This window comes from Vipera ursinii, assembly GCF_947247035.1.
Source record: "Vipera ursinii genome assembly, chromosome: 1".
Taxonomy (NCBI): domain Eukaryota; kingdom Metazoa; phylum Chordata; class Lepidosauria; order Squamata; family Viperidae; genus Vipera; species Vipera ursinii.
This window is the reverse complement of record NC_139512.1, coordinates 104,278,624-104,301,301: the sequence shown is the minus strand read 5'-3', so window position 1 is coordinate 104,301,301 and position 22,678 is coordinate 104,278,624. Positions and strand designations below refer to the sequence as shown.

At 42.8% G+C, this 22,678-nt stretch overlaps 1 protein-coding gene across 2 annotated transcripts; it reads left to right on the top strand.

Annotated features, from left to right (window-relative positions):
* The first annotated feature begins 1,041 nt into the window (after nucleotides 1-1,041).
* On the top strand, nucleotides 1,042-6,543 carry LOC310631789 (pleckstrin homology-like domain family A member 2). Of its 2 annotated transcripts, none has more exons than XM_083348498.1 (2): nucleotides 1,042-1,699; nucleotides 5,926-6,543. In XM_083348498.1, the coding sequence occupies exon 1, from the start codon at nucleotides 1,225-1,227 to the stop codon at nucleotides 1,657-1,659; it is 435 nt and encodes a 144-aa protein (XP_083204624.1). In that variant the 5' UTR covers nucleotides 1,042-1,224; the 3' UTR covers nucleotides 1,660-1,699; nucleotides 5,926-6,543. The 2 variants fall into 2 exon arrangements, 1 of the variants encoding a protein (XP_083204624.1); XR_014490696.1 differs by having other exon boundaries at nucleotides 1,051-1,760.
* Nucleotides 6,544-22,678: the final 16,135 nt, after the last annotated feature.

The following is a 22,678-nucleotide window of genomic DNA, read 5'->3' as shown; positions in this document are numbered from 1 at the left end:
TTCCAACCACTATTTCCTGTCCTGCCCTGTGGTGCTTTGATGAATAATGTGACCCCCTCTTCTTTGTGGCAGCCCCTCAAATACTGGAATGTCATGTCTCCCCTGTTTCTTCTTTTCTTTAGACTAGCCAAACCCAAGTCCTGCAGCTGTTCTTTGTATGTTTTAGTCTCCAGGCCTTTGATCATCTTAGTTGCTCTTCTCTGAACTTTTTGTTGTAGTGTGACTTTAATGTTGCTTCTTTGTATACTTTGTATATACTTCATTAATAAAAATAACAAGATAAAGCTCTTTCCATCTTGCATTCTGAACTCCGAACCTTTGGTTATTGCACTGGCAGTTTATTGCACGCATGAATGCGCCTCCATAATAACTTCAGCACCTACAAAAGTAACTTGATTCACTTCGCCTCGAAAGTAAGACTCTTGAGTAAATGTAGCTCGTGTATTTGGTTGCCAGGCAGTAGGGCAGTTGTAGTACTCTTGAGGACAAAATCGGAAATTCACTTTCGGTCAATAGAGCCTTGGTGGAGCAGTGGGCTAATGCCTCCTTAAGTAACACCAGCTGCCTGCAATTAGTGCAGGTTCGCATCCCACCAGGCTCAAGGTTGACTCAGCCTTCCATCCTTCCCAGGTAGGTAAAATGAGGACCCAGATTGTTGGGGGCAATTAAGCTGACTTTGTAATAATGCCGCTTGGGGTGTGTGTGAAAGCCCTAATAAGCAGGCATATACATAGAATGAAAGCTTACTGCTACTGCTAAGCTTGTAAGCCGCCCTGAGTCTTCGGAGAAGGGCGGGATATAAATGGAATTTTAAAAAAAAATCTTTCCGTCAAATTTCCGTCCCTCCTTTTAGGCGCCGATCACCGCAAATCTCGCGGTGCCTTTCATTTCATTTTTTTTTTAACCCGCCGCCTCGCCTGACCAAATCTCCCCAAGGGGGCGCCATCCGTAGCGCGGGTTAAAGAACGCGGTCGGAGAAGGGAGGGAGGAGCCCCGTCTGGCACCAGGGAATCGGGCGACCGCGTGGGCGGAGAGGCCGAAGACAAGGTGGAGCCGCCGACCGAGACCATAAACGGAGCTCTTCGCGCACTCAGCAAGACGCGCAGCACCGGCACCCGACACAACCGAGCGGCCGAGCCGGCGTCGTTCTCGCGTTGCGCGGCGGCGGCGGCGGCGGCAGGAGCAGCGAGAGCGGGCCGGGAGCGGGCGGCGGGCGCGGGCAGAATGAAAGGGCCGTCGGGCGGGCCGGCGTCGGAGGTGATCCGCGAGGGCGAGCTGGAGAAGCGCAGCGACAGCCTCTTCCAGCTGTGGAAGAAGAAGCAGGTGGTGCTGAGCAAGGAGAGCCTGAGCCTCTTCTCGCCCGAGGGCGGCGGCGGTAGCAGCGGCAAGGCCCGCGCCAAGGAGCTGCGCTTCGGCTCCATCCAGAAGGTGGACTGCGTGGAGCGCACCGGCAAGTACGTCTACTTCACCATCGTCACCACGGACCGCAAGGAGATCGACTTTCGGTGCCCGGGCGAGAGCTGCTGGAACGCCTCCATCACCATGGCGCTGATCGACTTCCAGAACAAGCGCGCCATCCAGGACTTCAAGAGCCGGCAGGAGGCCGTCGAGCAGGCGGCGGCGGGCAGTCGCGACCGGCGCTTGGCTCGGGCGCCCTGAGCCCCGCGCCCGGCCGGTCCCGCGGGCCAGCCTAGCCGAGGTGAGAGGACGTAGATGCTTCCCAAAGGGCTGCGGACGAGCGTCCGGAAAAGATTCGAGAGGTTGGCGGCGTGATGATTGATTCCTCTTCAATTACGTTTCCTCTTCAATTAGGCACACACACACACACACACACACCTCTCCCGCCGCTCCTTTATTCTCTTGCCAGCCGTCGGCTTTTCTTTGAGTTGAGTGTTCCGGTTCCTTAAGAGGGCAGAGAAGGAACGTAGCTGAAAGGCGTCTTTGCAAAAAGGGGTTTCTCGTAGCTGGCTTCTTGCCTAGACGGCATGGACATTGATATCCAAGTGGGCTGCAAGCCTAGTGTGTTTGCTAATGAATGAATTGGGCTATTCTCTGTACAGAGTATAGTACAACGTGCTAAGTAAACCATGGTTAACAAATCACAGCGCCTGTTTTTAGAGAAGCTGGTCTGGTTCACACCTCAAACAGATACACAATGATTTATCTGTGAGCGAGATGACTCTGAATTTTAGACTGCTATCCTTCAAAGAGGAAACTAAGAAATTTTTTTTGTCTTTTCTGCAAACGTAAGATGATAAATCCATTTAAAAAGCAAATTATTGGAGGGCAGGGAGAGAGGATTTCAGATTGATTTAATATATTTGATTTTACTTCTCCATTGACATTTGTAAACCCTGGTTTAGTTTGATGGGCAAACTTAGTTTAACATAGAGGATCCAAGCTGCAGAATCACATGTTTTTTTCATGGGAAGAATTACTCTTAACCTTCTTCCTGCTGTTTTTAAAAAATGATCCTGCAGGGCAGCCTTGTAGCCCACTATTGTAATCACTTCTGTCTTTTTCCCTTTTGAAAGTAGCATTTTTACCATATGCAAGCCGTGTTCCGACAAACATGGAAATTTGCAAATATAGTGTTGTATACATGCACTTCCATTTTTTTCAAGATTACTGTGTTTAAAATTCCCAGTCATCATAGTGAGGGCTCTGCATTGCTTCAGATCTGAAGACAAAATAAAATGATGCTGCTTTGATATTAGCAACTTTCTAAACCAAATATATCTTTCCCCAGATTTGCACTATTCCTACCAAGGCTGCATGTTTGCAGGAAGAGATGCTGCTTTAAGCAGTTGTAATGGGTGCACAGCCTTAGGTTTAACAAATTTAAAGGTCACCTGGAGAGGAAATGCTTTGCTAAGACAAGGGAAGCAGGATGGAAATGGACTACAAGCAGCCATTGAACTACTTCTGACTTCTTCAAGAAATGCGTTCTCTTTCTGTCTCTTAGAGTATTACTAGAGCAATGGGCAACACATCCAGCATCTAGTTCTAGGAATGCATATGGAACTGCAGGATGAAGTCACCAATGTTGCAATTAGCAACTTTGCTAGAGGCCAGTGATCTATAGAAGTAGCCAGAAAGGCAGCAGATATACCACCCTTAAATCAACAACAGATCGACCTCATAACCAATCCATCATGCCAGTGGGGGATTCATTGATACAAACTGTATCAGTAATTGTAACTGTAACCACTAAGGAAGAATGAGCTGGTGTCATTGTTCTTGTAATAGGGGATGCAGGGTAATTTTTTTTTAAAAAAAACCCATTAATGCTACTAGGGACCTAACAGAGGCAGAAGAGATTAAGAAGAGGTGGCAAAATTACACAGAAGAACTATACAAGAATGAGCTTAATGTCCCAGATAATCACAATGAGGTGGTCACTGACCTCGAGCCAGACATCCTAGAATGTGAGGTGAAGTGGGCCTTAGAAAAGCTGAGCAACAACAAAGCTAGTGGAGGTGACAGTATTCCAGCTGAGCTATTCAAAATCTTAAAAGACAGTGCAGTAAAAGTGCTACACTCAATTTGCCAGCAAATTTGGAAAACTCAACAGTGGCCACAGGATTGGAAAAGATCAGTTTACATTCCAATTCCAAAGAAAGGCAGTGCCAAAGAATGTTCAAACTATCGCACCATTGCACTCATTTCTCATGCTAGTAAAGTCATGCTTAAAATCCTACAAGCTAGACTTCAGCAGTATGTGGATCGAGAACTACCAGAAGTACAGGCAGGATTTCGAAGAGGCAGAGGAACTAGAGATCAAATTGCCAACATACGCTGGATCATGGAGAAAGCTAGGGAGTTCCAGAAAAACATCTACTTCTGCTTCATTGACTATGCTAAAGCCTTTGATTGTGTGGATCATAACAAACTGTGGCAAGTTCTTAAAGAGATGGGAGTACCAGACCATCTTATTTGTCTCTTGAGAAACCTATATGCGGGTCAAGAAGCAACAGTGAGAACTGGACACGGAACCACTGATTGGTTCAAAATTGGGAAAGGAGTCCGGCAAGGCTGTATACTGTCGCCCTGCCTATTTAACTTATATGCAGAGCACATCATGAGAAAGGCAGGGCTAGATGAATCAAAAGTTGGAATTAAGATTGCCGGAAGAAATATCAACAACCTAAGATACGCAGATGATACCACTCTAATGGCAGAAAGTGAAGAAGAACTAAAGAGCCTCTTGTTGCGGGTGAAGAAGGAGAGTGCAAAACTTGGGTTGAAACTTAACATTAAGAAAACCAAGATCATGGCATCTGGCCCTCTCAATTCTTGGCAAATAGATGGGGAAGAAATGGAGGTAGTGACAGATTTTATTTTCCTGGGCTCCAAGATCACTGCAGATGGGGACTGTAGCCAAGAAATTAAAAGACGCTTGCTCCTGGGGAGGAAAGCCATGGCAAATCTAGACAGCACACTAAAAAGCAGAGACATCACCCTGTCAACAAAAGTACGTATAGTCAAGGCTATGGTCTTCCCAGTTGCAATGTATGGCAGTGAAAGTTGGACCATAAGAAAGGCTGAGCGCCAAAGAATTGAGGCCTTTGAACTATGGTGCTGGAGAAGACTCCTGCGAGTCCCTTGGACTGCAAGACGATCAAACCGGTCAGTCGTAGAAGAGATCAATCCTGACTGCTCTTTAGAAGGCCAGATCCTGAAGCTAAAACTCAAATACTTTGGCCACCTAATGAGAAGGAAGGACTCACTGGAGAAGAGCCTAATGCTGGGGAAGATCGAGGGCAATAGAAGAAGGGGACGACAGAGAATGAGGTGGCTGGATGGAGTCACTGAAGCAGTAGGTGTGAGCTTAAATGGACTCCAGAAGATGGTAGAAGACAGGAAGGCCTGGAGGAATGTTGTCCATAGGGTCGCGATGGGTCGGACACGACTTCGCAGCTAACAACAACAACAACAATGCTACTTACGGTATATACTTCTGGCTTAGCATTTTTCTTGATTTTATTAAAATATAATTCAATTAAAATGGAGGTGCACAAAGGCAGAAAGATCTTCCAACTGCTAACATTTAAGCAACACTATAGACTTTGAGCAAGACTTCTTAGGGGATATGTGTAAAGTGATAAGGTTTCACAGAGAACCCAACACTTATTTCTAAAATACATTTATTCAGTTCTAAGATGCTTATTAAAGACTAGTGGAACATTGTGAAACACGTCTTAGCAATCATCCTTGGGGTTGAAAGTTCTTTTGGAGATCCCTGTAGGCTATTATGCTTTGATCCCTTATTGCTGAAAGCTTGTTGTGCCTTTGTGTATCTCTGAATGTGGCTTGCCCTGTCATTTGAGAAGCCTGTGGAAATTCAGGTGCTTTGCAGCAGGTGTGTCACAGAGTTTCATCAATTTCATCAAGTACAGTAGCGCTTTCTCCAGTCAGATGCCTTCCAGATATCCTAAGGCCATAACCCCCTCCCTCTCAATTCCCAGCATTGGTTTTTATGCATTGGTTAATTTGAGTACCAACACAAATGGAACATTCCATATTGGAAAAAAGTACTCTCAAAGTACTTTGCTATTGGGAAGTCTCTCAATCAAGAATCTCTAAGTTGCAGGCCAAATTTGATCAGTAAAAGTCATCAGTCAAACCTAAATACGTTTCCACCACTTCATGATGCTGAGAAAATAGCTCTTATTCATTGTGTAAGTGAGGCAAACTGATCAGAAAAGTAACTGCTGCTTTACTGATACTATTTTTAAGAGGTCATCTCATTTAAACCCTAAATAAATTAAGGAGGAAGCCTCATATGCAACCTGTTCGGAAACTAAGGAAATACAATAGGGTGTGATGCATGTATTGGATTTTGGTGGGGAAAAATCGTTTATTTTGTTGGGAAATATTTGCTATCTTTTACTCCATTGATTTTCTCTTTTTCTCCTGTTCTAGAGCATATTTATGGAACACAAACAAGATTTAATAACTTGGATTGTGATTTGATTGTGCTGATGCAGGAAATTAATGAAGAAAAGCAAAGAAGGATGATGGAAGTTGCTAGATTTCTTCAGATTGAATGTAACTGCTGAACTGAATAGTTGAACTTTCACCGAAAAGCACTTGTAAACCAAAGAACCCTTTAAAAAACCAAAATCTGGTTAACCAAGCAAGAAATCCAGCTTGCAAACTGCTATTTCCTTTTTTTCTATTTATAAGATAGGCAATTCTGCACCATTTGGTGGGGAAAAATACTTTTAAATTATTTGTAATAGTTGTGTTTTATATTTTTGATGAATGTTTTTAATATTGCTTTTTGTGTTCACATGTCCATTGCAGGTAAACTATGTTCATTTTATCTTCATATCCCAAACAAGTCTCTTGGGAAGAAATTTTGTATTGCTCAAGAGTATTCTGACTTTGAAGTAGTCTGATAAATGCAGTATTTTACAGGCATCTGACCTCTGAGAAATATTGTCATGTCTGGCTGAAATTATTTTCAAATAGCAGCACAAAAATAATGTAATTGTGAACAATTAATTTTGGCTCATTAATGGCTAAATAAAATTTCACCCTGGGTTCAAGGTATAGCAGAGGGACTGAGATGCCTTTTATCTATAGACCCTCTGGGTGCAGCCATTCCCAACCCACTTCTGGACTTTCCACACAACCATTATTTTTCCCCATGTTAAAAAGGGGCTGGTAGGAAGACAAGATGTTGTTCACTTACAGCTTGGAAGCAGGGAGGAATTCTGACAAATTTCAAGTATCCCATACTTGTCTCTGGGGTTTTTTGGCCACTTTTATGGAGTGTAGAAAATTATTCTACTTATAGCAACACCCATTTTTCTACTTGCATAAGATTTTTGAGATTAAGATTCACGTACGTTCCTGGAGAAACGTCGTCCATGGGGTCACGATGGGTCGGACACGACTTCGCAACTAACAACAACAACAACAGTATATTGGATAGAAATTAAGACCTATTATTTTCAGTGGAACCTATTTCCAACTAGATGTTTTTGGATTGTGTTCTTGTTTCTTAAAATTCTAGAATGCAAAGGTTGGAATGGATGTGGGAGACTGTATAGTTGAATCCCTTGCCTAGCACAGGAATCCACTAGGACGGCTTTCCCAAAAGAAGCTATTTGGAACATCTCTAGCAAAAGAGAGTCCAATACTTCCTAAGGTTTCTCTTGTTGAGCATTGTTGAATGTTTTATTCATCCATTGTTAAAACAGTTGGCAAAGCTTTTTTTTCCTGATGTCCAACTGAATTTTACTTCATTGGAATTTAAACCCTTTGTTTCTTGTCCCATCACTCTTGATCTTGATGTCTTATTTCAGTTAGTGCAGTCTAGGAGTTAGTTTGCTTTTTTTCGTAGTTGCATCTCATTGTTACTGATGTTCACTTGTGATTCATCAAGGCACCCCAGATCCCTTTTGTTTGCACTTGCACAGATATACAGTATGGTCCTCTTATCCTGCAGTAATTATTAAGGTGTTTGTCCCAAGTTTATGCCCCCAAATTCAATCTTACTTTTCAATCCTTCATATGTCACTTAAAAATATATTGAACATGGAACCTAGGATGGTCCCCTGCAGAATGTCCTTTGTTACATCCATTGTACGCTCATTAGATAGGACTCTGCTTTTGCATATGTGTGTGTGTGTGTGTGTGTGTGTGTGTATGCATGCAGGCTAACAATGATAGGGGATGCATTTTAGTGTATCTGGACTACACAAAGTTCAGGAATGCTTGGTTAAACATGACATGACAAAAGCATGAAGATATAAGATGAAACAAGATAGATTAAAAGACTGGAGTAGAGGTGGGTCTTTTTCTTACAAGTTCTCCTTGCAAAAGCAGCTTAAATGCAACAGTTCTCTAGTAACTAACACTTTGTCACCCAAAGAATAAGAAGAGGAAGTTTTCTTTAGCAGGACAATATGCACTTCTAATATAACAGCCTCTGGAATTATGAGGAATCAGCAGACGGGAGCAAATATTTATTTATTTATTTGATTTGTATACCGCCCTTCTCCCTAAGGACTCAGGGTGGTGATGCAATGTCAATTGTCAGTTGGAAAGAACCAAATACCTAAACCCCAACCTTTACCTTTCAGCGGATATCTGAATTTGAATGAAGGAGGGGAAATATAACTTCCAGTGCTAATCTATGAAGCAACTGAGTAATGTCTTTCAAAAGTCTTCCCATAATCTAAGAACCTCTTTACTAGGCTACATAATTCTATTGGTGTTAGCTTCTTATGAAAGCATCCTCAGACCCCCACAATATTGGCATAATATTATGTGATGCACATTGTTTTCTTTTTTAAAAAAAAAGTAATTTGGAACAGCAGTGAAAGCTTTCCCATTGTCATGCACTAATTCACTTGGACAAGACAGTGAATTAAAATTATCTCTAATTAGCAACACCCAGTCAGCATCTTGCTCTGCAGTATAATTTCCTCAGTGCATCACTCAAGCTTTTGAAGTACTGCTAGAAGGATGTCTGGCTAGCATCAACAATCCTGATGAACTACTACGTGGGTGCACAATTAAACAAGAGTCCAAGAAAACCTTCCCAAAGGCCTCCAGGCCAGACTTTCTCTCCCCCTCAAAGAAGGGAGACAGGTTTTCTTGATCAAAGCCCATTTGAGAGGAAGCTTTGACAAGTTCCACATGCCATCACAATTGCCTTTCTCTCCCATCTCTGTTTTGGAACTGCAGACCTAAGAGACTCTGGTCCACAACCCCGTAGCCTGGCTAGCTTAACATTTTGACAATTTCACAGAAATAATATCTTCGTCAGAATCTTCTTGGCGAAGGAGGCAAGAAGGATAACGTAGTACTTTCCCATGAGTATTATTTTTAAAGCCCCAAAACACAGAATGTTTTAATGAATTAGAAGAGATTTCCTTGATTAAAATGTTAACAGATTACAATTGATTCCAATGAGTAGAAATCTGGGGTTAAGATGATTGGTTAATATCAGGTCAATTTTACCTGTCTGTTCAAGGTAAAGGTAAAAGCATGAGTGCACCAACATTATGGATCCATTTGCCTTTGCTGTGTCTTCCAGGAAGTCTTTTGACTTCTAATCCAGCATAAGCCTTGATATTCCCTGGCAGTCTCCTATCCAATTGTTTGACAAATCTGATCCTGCTTAGCTTTCAAGATTAAAGTATTTAGTCAAATACTGCACTACTACTTCCTGAATTGCTAATCTGTTTAGAGCAGGGGCGTCAAACTCAATTTGATTGAGGGCCGCATCAGCATTGCGGTTGCCCTCAGGGGGCCGGGTGGGTGTGGCCTGGGTGGGTGTGGCCTACTGGGTGGGCATGGCTAGACTGCGTATGGCCTACTGGGTGGGCGTGGCTAGACTGCGTATGGCCTGGGCGTGGCCAGCTCTACATCGTTCGCCTCAAGGGTGCCTATGGGGGCCTGGGCAGGAGTGGGGCAGATCTGGGGGTCTCTGGCAGAAGGAGGGTCTCTGGGCCAGGGCCAAGGCAGTGGGAGCCGTTCCCTCACTGTTTCGAGGATGGCTTCGTGGGCCGCATGAAACCACTTCGCGGGCCGGATCTGGCCCCCGGGCCTTGTGTTTGACATGTCTGGTTTAGAGTACTCAGGGGATTGGGAGTGGGAGGCACAGTTTTACAGTGGTTCTCCTCCTATCTCTTGGGACGTTCGCAGTCGGTGTTGGCAGGGGGGCAGAGGTCGACCGCGAGGTCTCTCATTTGTGGAGTTCCTCAGGGGTCGGTCCTCTCGCCTCTCCTGTTCAACATCTACATGAAGCCGCTGGGTGAGATCATTCGTGGCTTTGGAGTTGGGTATCATCAGTATGCTGATGATACCCAACTTTTCTTTTCGACCCCAAACCACCCCAGTGATGCCCTCAACGTGATGTCCCGTTGCCTGGAGGCGGTTCGGGTCTGGATGGGGAGGAACAGACTCCAGCTCAACCCCGACAAGACTGAGTGGCTTTGCATACCTTCATCCCGGGTTTATTCGGACATTCCACCTCTGGCTATGGGGGGTGAACTATTACCCCCCGTAGATAGGGCTCGCAACTTGGGGGTCCTCCTAGATTCACGGCTCACCTTGGAAGACCATATAGGAGCTGTGACTAGGGGGGCCTTCGCACAGGTTCGCCTGGTGCGTCAGTTGCGGCCCTATCTTAGCCGGGATGATCTATGCACGGTCACTCATGCGCTCGTGTCCTCTCGTCTGGACTACTGCAACGCTCTCTACATGGGGCTGCCCTTGAGGACCACCCGGAAGCTCCAACTGGTACAGAATGCAGCCGCGAGAGTGGTGTTGGGAGTCTCCCGATACTCCCACGTTACACCTCTGCTCCGTGAGCTGCATTGGTTGCCAGTTGTCTTCCGGGTGAGATTCAAGGTACTGGTAACGGTGTTCAAAGCACTCCATGGCATGGGGCCGGAGTACCTCAGGGAACATCTGCTGCCGGCATCAAGCTCCCTGCGCCCTGTGCGTTCCCACAGAGAGGGCCTCCTCAGGGTGCCACCGATCAGAGAATGTCGATTGGTGGCCCCCAGGGGGAGATCCTTCTCTGTGGGCGCTCCGGAGCTGTGGAATCAGCTACCGGTAGAGCTACGGATGGCGCCCGATCTTCGCTCCTTTCGTCGCGATCTTAAGACATTTCTGTTTGTACAAGCTGGCCTAGCCTGATGGGGATTGCTGGGGTTGTTTTATCTTTGGTCTTTTAATTTTTCTTGGGGTTTTTAGCACTGTATTTCCATTGTGTTAACTAGGGCAATTGTTTAATCTTTTTTAATGTTTGTATTTGCTATTTTATTCTGCCCTGTGAACCGCCCTGAGTCCTCAGGGAGGAGGGCGGTATATAAATGTTATTAAATTAAATTAAATTAAATTACTGGAAGATTTATCAATGTGATTCATTTTTTTAAAAAAAAATTGCTTCAGGAGTTTAAAGTAGTGCACAATAGCCCTCCCTGTTCCACTTTTCCCCCCATAACATTACTGAGATAGGTTAGGCCTAAAGAGAACGATTGGCCCAAAATCACCCAGTGACTTTCCATGGATTACAGTCAATTAGAACCTGCTCATGATACAACGTCTTACCTGCACAGCACTTAGCCCTTTGGTTCAACTATGGTATCTTTTTCTAGTCCCATAAAGTCAATTGTTGAGCATCAGTGTAGCTCAGCCAAACCTAATCTAGGATATCTAGCTGTTTTGATTATGGCTTTTAATGATTTGCTTGGAGGTTGGTGTGGCTTGTCTGTCTCAAGGCTTCTTCCAAAAACAATAAGTAGCAAAGTAGAACCCAATGCAACAAAACTAGGCAATGTTGCAGCTCTCATGATACTGAATCCCAAGAGAATGAGGGGAATTTTAATTCAGCCACATTTGGAGGAGGAGAAGATGCTCATCCTCAGAAAGACAAAAGAAAAGAAAAGAAAAAAGAAAATTGCATCAGCTTAATTGAATCCAACCTCATTCTGCCAAGGTTAGACCTAAAGCATCATTTGGACGAAGCTGTGAACACCTGGGAATCAAAACATACTAGCACAGGACTTCCTGCAAGGTTGTTTCTTTATTTAACATTGTACAATTACAGGTTCAAGCGAAGACTGTCTTTTGATGCTTGTTTACTATTTATTATCGCAGCTTTAAAATACTCAACCTTTCAGTTATCAACATATTGTACAGATGAGGTAAGGATAAAGTAATTAAAACAGGAAAATCACACCACCATAATAAAAAAAGGAAAACCACAGAGTAAGCGTACAAAAATCAAATGACTAAAATACCTGGCTAAGATCTGAATGAATAAAATTTGCTATGCTGGCATCTGGTGTTGGGGGGGGGGAGTTTTTCCATAGCTGGAGGCCTACAGTTGAGATGGCTTCTGTCTCTTTATGATACTAAAATTATCAAGACTGGTACTACTCTTGAGTAAAAAGGAAGGGCCTTTGCAACCTTTGGGCCCCACGCTATTTAGGATTTTAAAACATAAGCCCAGTTGTACATGATAACTGCTGCAAGGCTATTATATCCACAAAAATGAAACATCCGTAATGGAGGAATGGTTGGTAAAGATGTAGAATTAACAGATATGCCAAATTGACATGTTTGATTAGCAAAAGAACGATAAACAGATTTATTAGTGATTGGAAACCCCTTATGGACTTTTTGCGGAAGAAAGAAAAAAATGAACTTGTGATTAGAAAAAATAAACTATGGAAAGAAGGAAATTATGATGGAACCTTAAGAAAAAGAGGGTAAAATATAAATTCATTTATAACCATTGTTAATGTTAGAAGGCAGCTCTTTCTAATCTTTTTTCTTTATCTGTTCATTGTTTTCCTTTATTTCTTCTCTAAAATTAGTATTTTTATCTTGTTAAAATTCATTTAATAAAAATTTCATCCACACCAATATGCACACTCGGACCTCACTGTAATGGCTTGACTATAGCCTGTATAGATAAGGAAAGATTTCAGTAAATATTCTTTGTTAAAGAAGAAAGACCTTGGAACAGTCATAATGAAGGAACCAGCACAGCCTGAAAGAAACATGTACACCTTCTCAATAATTAAAAGGGAATGCAAGCACCATTGCACACTGCTATGGTAGATACTGAATCTCCTTAGATAGCTGTAACTCCTGCATTGCAGAGTGTTCACTGATTCGTTCACATAGCAGTGAATTACATAAAGGGCCAATTACATAAAGACTACATTGTGTGTGCCTCTTCAATTTCTTTTCATATTTTTTCAATACATTTGGAATCTATTCAGCTTTATTTCCACATGTCTTCTTGCAGCCTGGCCCTAAATTCTGCTTAGGTAAGAAACCAAGTCCAGGTAAGCTCAATTCATTTATTAAGCCAGCATAAACTGTGGATTTTGTTTGTTTTTTTTTCCTTTGCATCCAAGGGCTATAAAATTTCTAAATGTCACGATGGAGATTTGGCTGATACTACTATATTGGATGCCAATCTGATTGTGAAAACTTTGAATCAGATAAGATTCGTGCCGCTAGCAGGTTTTTCATTTCCCCAAACTAAAACTGTGACATGGAAGTTGTCTTGTACATTTACAGAGAGTTTATCTAGTATCAAATTGTATCTTTTGCATGTCTATTCAAAATGGCTCTCATTTCTAAGAAGAATGTCATAGGGTTGGAGGCTAAACTACAGCATAACTACAGCATAAATCTACAGCAGGGGTGTCAAACTCAATTTCATTGAGGGCCGCATCAGCATTGTGGTTACCCTTGAGGGGCCGGGTGGGCGTGGCCAGGGTGGGCGTGGCCTACTGGTTGGGCATGGCCAGCTCTACATTGTTCGCGTCAATGGTGCCTATGGGGGCCTGGGCAGGAGTGGGACAAATCTGAGGGTCTCTGGCAGGAGATGGGACTGGGGCAAGTGCCGAGGCATGGTCCACTGGAGGAGCCTCACTGTTCCTCTCAGGCCATGCGGGGGGGGGGAGGCTGGACGGTGATGCGGAGGTCAAATGCCCAGCCTAGCCCTCAAGCACCCGCAGCACTAAGCCCACCCCCACTTCCCCAAGAGGGTGCCCAGCTGCTGTGCTTGCTCTCCTTAGCCAGGTTGCTCATGATGGGTATGAGGGCAACATCAAGAGGGAGGCCCACTTCCTCTCCATGTGAGGAGACCTGGCTTTGTTTCCAAAGCTTCCTTAGCAATAGGATGGGAGACCACCCAGGTTAGGCCAGGAGGAGGGGGCAAGGGGATGGTGAAAGGGCAGCAGGGAAGGACTAAGGCAGGACTTCCCTCAGACCCTCCCTCTCCTTCCTTCCTTCCTTCCTTCCTAAGAACAGAGTGATGGGAAAATATTTGAGATGAGGGAGAAAAGCAGGCAAGAAACGCAGCTGGGGAAGTGTCATCCTTCATGAGGAATGAAGAAATGTACCATCACCTGGAACTGGCGAGCACATGGCCCTCTCCTCCCTCGCTGATTCCAGATGGCCTTGTGAAGGTAAGACTGAATGCGTTTCAGCATAGATGACCACCACAAAATTGTACATTGGCTCCTGGCCGGCCTGGGCCAGGGCCAAGGCAGCGGGGGCCGTTCCCTCACTGTTTGCAGGATGGGTTCGCGGGCCACATGAAACCACTTCACGGGCCGGATCTGGCCCCAGGGCCTTGTGTTTGACATGTCTGATCTACAGCATAAGTTCTTGAAACTGAAAGAGGCCTTGAGAAACACAACAGAACAGAGCCCCCTTGATAGGTCTATAATTAGTCTGGTGAGGAGTGTGGATCATTTGGTTCCTTTTAGGCATCGTTCTGTTAATCTTAGATAGTATTCATTGGGTGTTAGTGACATATATATTTAATAAATGATTATGGTAACTTGCAGAGAGTCAGACATTTAGTCTGGATTTGGCATTTTTACCCACCTATGGAGGACCTGGAAGAGCAGGCTGCAGAGAAAATTGCAGTCGTTCATGCTGTTCTCCCTTCCTATTTAAGCCTTCTCCCCAGCATCAGCATGGCAGAATTGCTTATAAAAAGCTCAACCTTGAAACAGGTGGGGTGGAGGAGATGTATTTTTAAAGCAGTGCAGCTGCTGAAGCAGCCAAATAAAAGAAGTTTTCTTCATAGAGGTGGAAGGAGCCAGAACAAAAAAGAAGCCCAGCCCAATGTTGCAAATGTGTCACAGTGTTATCTGCTGTCCATTAATAAAGGAGAAAACAGCAAAAGAAGAAAATCCTAGAGAGGTGAGGGGATTTAAAAACAGACCAGGGTCCATAAAAATACTATTGTATACTTGTAATAGCAGCATAGTAGCTATGATAATAGTATGCTGCTAGTGGAAATATAGCATAGAAGTACAAGTAATAGCATAGCATAGTGAACATTGTGCGATAGCAATAGTAAGAGAAATAGGTTATACTGTAAGATGATAGACACTGAAGCAACTCACACATTTGTATATTTCAATTTTGCATCTTAGATCAGGGGTCCCCAACTCTCGGTCCGTGGACCAGTACCAGGCTGCGGCATGCCAGCAACCAGTCCACACAAACAAGCAAAGCCCCATCTGTAGCACACAAAACCACGCACCCTCCAGTCTGCAGAAAAACCTCTCACCACAGAACTGGTCCCTGGTGCCCAAAAGATTGGGGACCTCTGTCTTAGATGTACAGCATTTTAAAAATAAAATATCTCCCTTATACAAAATCTAGGTCTACATCCAAAGCTTTTGAGTTTGAACTGGGTATTTTATTTTAATTTAATTTATTAGATTTATATACCGCCCTTTCCCGAAGGACTCAGGGCGGTTTACAGGGCGTGTAAAATCAGACCAATACAAAATACAAAAGTTAAAAAACAATTAAAAAGATTAAATTATCCCTGAAAATAAAAACCCCAGTTAAAAATTCTCAGCCTGGGCCGGAGAGCTCAAAGAGCCAAGTCTTCAGGTCCCGGCGGGATGAACAAAGGTCAGGGGCAGTCCTGAGCTCCACGGGCAGCTGGTTCCAGAGGGCAGGCACACCCACAGAGAAGGCCCTCCCCCTGGGTGTTATCTGCCAGCAATCTTTTACTGGCGGCACCCTGAGAAGACCCTCCATGTGTGAGCACACTGCACGAAGGAAACTTGATGCTGGCAGCAGGTGTTCCCTCAAATATCCCGGACCCAAGCCATTCAGAGCTTTATAGGTCATCACCAGCACCTTGAATCTCACCCGGAGGGCAACTGGAAGCCAATGCAGCTCACGGAGTGGAGGTGTTACATGGGAGTATCAGGAAACCCCCATCACAACTCGCGCGGCCGCATTCTGCACCAGTTGAAGCCTCCGAGTGGTCCTCAAGGGCAGCCCCATGTAGAGAGCGTTGCAGTAGTCTAAACGCGAGGTCACGAGCGCATGAGTGACTGTGCGTAGGGCATCTCGGTCCATGTAGGGTCGCAACTGGCGCACCAGGCTAACCTGGGCAAAAGCCCCCCTGGTCACGGCTAAAAAGAATCTGTGACACAGTTATCTAATGATTGTAAAGGGATTATTGTAGGATGTAAGCTATTCCAAGTAAAGCTGCCTTTTGCAATTGACTGATGACAATTTTTGTCAGCACGGATGATGTTCTACTAGTGCACCAGATGTTTGGGAATTGCATCCAAGCCACCTATTACTATAGGTACTATATTTGCTTTCTTTTGCCAGTTGTTTTACTTCTATTTGCAAGTCTTCGTATACTTTTCCCCCCAGTTATTCCTCTTCTGTTCTGCTGTCTCCAGGTACGGCAATATGCACTAACCAGACTTTTTTTTGCTATTATTGACAATAGTTACTTCTATGGCAGGTGCTTGTCTGCTTGAATTCTAAAGACCCTGAGCAAGAACCTATGATGTTATATTATATTGGTATAGTATGCAGTATGTGCAGATCCAAGTAGAGTGGTCTTTTGTCATTGACAGCTGGAAATGTTGTCAATGGGCAATTTTTTTGAAGTGTCATCCAAGGCCTTCTGGTCTGGCAGCACCCTGGCAGTATGCCATAATCTTGCAGCTTTGATTTTAAGACCTTTAGGATGTTCTCCAATTGTCTTCAATTCTGTTCTCCCTGGTATTGCCACATCAACTACCTACAGTTTCTTTTTTATCACGGGTAAATTTGGTGTGTTATACACCAATACTTTAATAGTTTATATTCAGAATTATTATTCATTGCCTTGACAGCTATGAGATCCTTAGGTAGGTTTTAATTTCTCAGTTAATCTATGTATGCTTTGTTGCAATTTTAGGAACACAGCATTCTTCTTACGCATCACTAAAGACATTTTAAATTCTTTGAATCTACATGCCATCATTTGCCATTTATTTTTTCCGTGTTAAGTATGCTTCCTTCAGCAACCACAGGAGAAGCCACTGTTCATCCAGAATCCCTGGATGGTGACCCAGACTGACTTGTAATTTGACTGATATAACTCATGATTCATGCTTCCAGCCCATCCCAACCTCATTTTTTTCATCATCTCTCTCTGCCCTCCCCTGTAGTGAAACTAACAAAATGTCCTGTCAGTTTCACCAAAGCTGTGCCCATTTATTACAGACACCAGAGAGCAAGTGGATAATTACTACATTCCCTGAGGTACAAACAGAGCAAAAGGGCTGTAAAGTGTGTGTACCGGAAGGAACATGCCTCTTTTAAACTGAAAACCCAGATAGAAGCAAAGTTAAAATTACACCGCATCCTTTATGTTTTTTACCAGCAATGAAAACTAATGTGAAATTATCTAGCTTTGGATGGGGAGTTTCTGGAGAGAGGTTTCACCACATATTTACCTGCTTTTAATTTAGGTCTAACTCTACAGCAGACATGTCAAACACAAGGCCCAGGGGCCGGATCCGGCCCACAAAGTGGTTTCATGCAGCATGCAGCCCGCGAAGCCATCCTGGCAACAGTGAGGGAACGGCCCCCACTGCCTTGGCCCTGGCCCAGAGACCCTCCTTCTGCCAGAGACCCTCAGATCTGTCCCACTCCTGCCCAGACCCCCATAGGCACCCATGATGCGAATGTAGAGCTGGCCACGCCCACCCAGTAGGCTGTACGCACTCTAGCTACGCCCACCCAGTAGGCCACACCCACCCAGGCCATACCCACCCGGCCCCCTGAGTGTAACCGCCATGCTGATGCGGCCCTCAATGAAATTGAGTTTGACACCTCTGCTCTACAGCATTAGCATGGATTCGTTTGTGTGTGCACACAGGCACACACATAAACACACTTCTTTATAGAAAAGCAACTTTGGTGAAGATTTACTATTAGCAGTGTGCAGGTGTGAGGAGAGGGGTTGGTCTTAATGTTTTTTCCACTGCCTATATTCCTCTATAAATTGTACACCCATATCTTCATGGCATCTTTCATCACAAGGTTCAGTTCATAGGCAGACAACACGTTTTGTCTGCTGCAGTAGACAAGTCACATTAGATAGGAAGTGTGTAAAATTTGGGCTACAGAAAGGATTGTTACAAGTACCTACTCCCTACCTGGCTTCAGAATTCTCCTGTCTTTCTCAAATTGTTTCTAAATAATATTAGAGCTATTTTATTTTCACATATGGAAATGTATTACCACAAAACACTTTTTTCCCCCCTCAACAGAGGACCACAAATAAGAGAGAAATCTAAATACAATTCCCAAATAAAAAGTTGGGCACGCTCTTTGGTGTACTCTGATGGATTTTAAGAACAGTATTATCCAGCAATGGATTTTTCTTTAACCCTCCCCCCCACCACCCCTCCCCAGGGACCAAAATGTCTGGTTTTTCTTCTGAGCAAATCAGAGGAAAATCCATTTTTTAAGAAATGAAACTCTGACCAGTCCGAGTGCAGGATTTGCTCAGAACACGATTAAGGGTAAACTTTGAAATATCCTTCAAATATTTTATTTTATTTTTTGTTTTAATCCCATTTATATCCCGCCCTTCTCCGAAGACTCAGGGCGGCTTACACTCTAAGCACAAATCAATGTGCTTAGCAATAGCTAATAAATATCATTGGTGCAGTAAGGAACCAGTGGAGTTGAAAACAAGGCCAGACAATACTGTAAGGTGTTTGATGGAAACAAGACGGAGAGAGATAATTAGATTTGTTTCATGTTTCTAGTGCTTCCCTGCCCCTTTTATTTCTTGAAGAACAGGTATGGATGGGATTATAGATCATTTTACAAACCGGTAAAAAAAGCATTATTGTATAAACAGGACAATGGTTAGAGGAAAGGGAAAGTAACCTGATCATTTGGAAGTCTTCTTGTGAGAACAGACATAAATCACTTCATCCTGGCAGAGCCATCGATGGCAGGCCTGGCTCAGCCTGAATCTCTCCTGATCTATAGCCCAAGAAGCTTCAAGAAGACATTGTTTGTCAAGATGCTCCAACATGTAAAATTGGCCCTAAAGCATTTCCTGCTCCTGCTTCCTCTTCTTTGCAGCAACGGAACAAAGGCCCTTTTTAAACACACCCAAAAGAATGTGGTTGCTTTTCTCAAGGACACGATTCTCTCATCCTTTCTCAACTCTCTGATGCTGTAGAAATATTATTTGGCATGAAGCTATTTGTAGCCTACCAAGATTTCATGAACTTTTAACCTATATGCTGTATATATATATATCCGGTGCTCATCTCCGTTTCAAAGCCGAAGAGCCAGCGTTTGTCCGAGGACGACTCCGTGGTCATGTGGCCGGCATGACTAGACGCCAAAGGCGCACGGAACGCTGTTACCTTCCCACCGTAGTGGTCCCTATTTTTCTACTTGCATTTTTACGTGCTTTCGAACTGCTAGGTTGGCAGAAGCTGGGACGAGTAGCAGGCGCTCACTCTGCTACACGGCACTTGGGAATCAACCCGCCAAACTGCCGACCATCTGATCGACAAGCTCAGCGTCCTAACCCACTGAGCCACCATGTCCCTTTTGTGCTGTGCTTAGAGCACTCTTAACAGCTGCAAATGCAAGTAATCTTTGAACTCTGGTAATGAAAGCCAAATACTACAGTGGAAAATGGAATTAAACATAATGAAGAGCAAATTAATAACATGTATAGCAACCAGCCTTAGAAATGACAATAAAGATACTGAAGTGTTAAATAGTTTTGTTTGAATAATTTGGGTCCCAATTTGAGCCAGAGTTGCACAAGAATGAAATCCAGACATGCTGCATGGAAAGGAAATGATTCATTCATTCCCCAAAGCAGAGGTTTGCAAAGCCACTCTGTTAGGGATAAACAAGTCAGATTTTATAATGACAAGAGCCTTTGATGCTGATAGGTAGATTCAGGTATTTCTGCCCTGGGCTTTGATTGTGAGCTATATGTTAGATGTGTATATCTGGATATTGTCCTGAGGATGTGAAGTCCAGGAAGGAAGATCACCCTCAGATGTATAGATGCTTTTCTAAGTGTGGGTTTATGCTGAGGGGTCTGGTATTGTGATTTTATCTTGAGGGCATTGTTTCCTGATGGGTTGTAAATTGCTGGTGGATCAGAGGTGGTTTTGCAAATCACCTAGCAAATCACTTGGCTAGAGGGTGATTGAGACAGTATGAAGAATAAAGGTAAGCGGAAAAATCTGATTTGTTATAATTTTCCCATGGCTTCTACTTTTTAGTACTGAGAAAAGTGAAAGAACTAGCAGTCAAGAAATATACTAGGCTTGCACCCAGCAGGATATCAAATTGAGTCTTTAAAAAGGGTATTTGGATGCTACATGTGCCTTTATCTACAAATTCAGAAATAATTTTCCCTACAACTTGCTATGAAAGAAAAGATTTTGAAGACGTAGGACAGAAAGAAGGTTGATGAACTTTGGGGTTGGAGAAGGCACCCAAGAATGTCATAGAACAAGGCCAAGAAAACAAAACAAATGGATCAAACTTCAAATCAATCTAGAATTTTCACTTGAGGCAGAAATGACTAATCTCAAAATGTATCCTGGACATATTATATGAAGAACCAATTCTCTTGAGAAATTTATAATGCAGTAAAAAGAATGACCTGCAACAAAGAAACTTCCTGACAGAACAATTAACCAGTGGAACAACCTGCCTCCAGAAGCTGTGAATGCTCCAACACTGGAAGTTTTTAAGAAGAGACTGGACAGCCATTTGTCTGAAATGGTATAGGGTTTCCTGTGTGAGCAGGGGGTTGGACTAGATGACCTCCAAGATCCCTTCCAACTTTATATTATTATTATTATTATTATTATTATTATTATTATTATTATTATTATTGATGTTCTTGATTACAACAGGGGTGCCACTGGGAGATCTGAAAACTACATTGGGGAGAGACCATTTTGGAGAAGGTCTGTGTTATTAGCTTGCTATATCAGCTATAATTCACTATCCTGTCTACTTTACTTCCAAAAATGAAATTTTCATAATTAGTGTTGTTTGGGAAAAGAAAGGTCAACTCTTTAAAATTTCACTCCCTTATCTGTTGGTGAATTAGCAAAGTTCTACAAAGTAATCCTTGCATTCTGTCCCATATGGACCTGAAATATGGAGAATTGCAGGAAAACCCCAAAGAGGTTAAAAAAAATCCAGTCACAACACTGGACTGTGTATAAATATGTTATTTATCTTTCATCTTGCAAGAAACTAGAAAATAATTTTGAGAAAAACCACCCCATGCATTTTCCATTAGTAAGTGGTTGCAGTTCTCATCAGACTTATGAGTTTCCATTTCCAAAATACATTTTTTTCCAGTTAAAATGCCTTGGGCAAAGTAATTTTATGTTGTCTGGATCAGTTCTTCCCGCTATCCAGTTCACTGTGTGCCATATTGTACTTCCAGAGTAATATAGTTAGTACAGCTTTCCCCTTATTTGGCAGGTTGCAGAACTGTTAACAGTAGACAGCTGAACTATTCCCCTAGTGTGGTTGGGAATTCTGGAACAATCTGCCTCCAGAAGTTGTGAATGCTCTAACACTAGTCCAGGGGGTTGGACTAGAAGACCTCCAAGATCCCTTCCAACTCTATTATTGTTGTTGTTATTATTTTGTACATCAGTACATCTGGTTGGGGAAAACTGCATAAATAACTCATGCTACTGTTTCTTAAGATTACTGATGTTTTGTTTCCATACCTACTTCACCTCAGAGATATCAGCTTCTCAATTAGTCCTTGATAAAACTAATATTAGCACTTTTCCTGGCAAACTTTAGATACTGATGCACTCCTAAATAGTAGCTGCGGGGCGTTTTTCTCATAGAATGCTCAGAACGGAGGGGGGGGGGGTTGAAAAAAAAACTCCCTCCATTGGCTTTAGGAGTAGGCAATCTTGGCTCTTTTTTATGACTCGTGGACTTCAACTCCCAGAAATCCTGAGCCAGCCATGCTGAGGGGAAAGAGAGGTTTCCAAGCTGAGCCATGCTGGCTTAGGAATTCTGGGAGTTGAAGTCCTTGAGTCATAAAAGAGCCAAGGTTGCCTACCCTGCACTAGAGGAGATTAAAATTATTTACAAGGTTACTTCTTTAGGAACTAAACTTTTAGAATCTAAAACAGCTAATTCAAAAAAGCCAACAGGAAAGAACCTCACATTTTTCATCTCCTTCTGTCTTTTGGAAAGTAAAATTAGATAACAAAATAATCTATTTGCTATGTTAACATCTCTGCAATGAAATCAATAAAGGTAACAGGAAAGAAATGAGAAACATTTTTCTCAATGTAATATGTCTAATTTAGCTGATGCTAGAAAAAAAATAGTATCTTTTGTACACTCTTGAAAACTATTTTGAATCTACAACCATCTATTAGAACTAAACCACTTTAAACAATGCTTAAGAATGAAATATTCTTAATTTGGACTTTACTTTTACTGTTTGGACTGTTGTGTCTTTTGAAAAATAATTATTTAGAATCTAGTTATGTTACACTTCAGTCTTTAAATAATTAACCTAGTATATACATAACAATATATGTTTTCCATGGTGAGCTTAACATCAATAACAACATTTATTAAAAAGGCTAAAATAATTTCTGGTGGTATTATCTGTACATTAAAATTTTGTTTATTCACAATCTTTCACTTTTCACATTCTGGACAAGCAGTGGTCATGTATCCTAGCAAAAGATATGTGCATAAGTGTAGTCAGTAGCATATGTCTTTTTAAAAATATCAAACGTGCAAAGAAACAAAAATAAGTCCAAAATATCTGTATTACATCCAGAAATGCCAACTTTGCAACCAATAT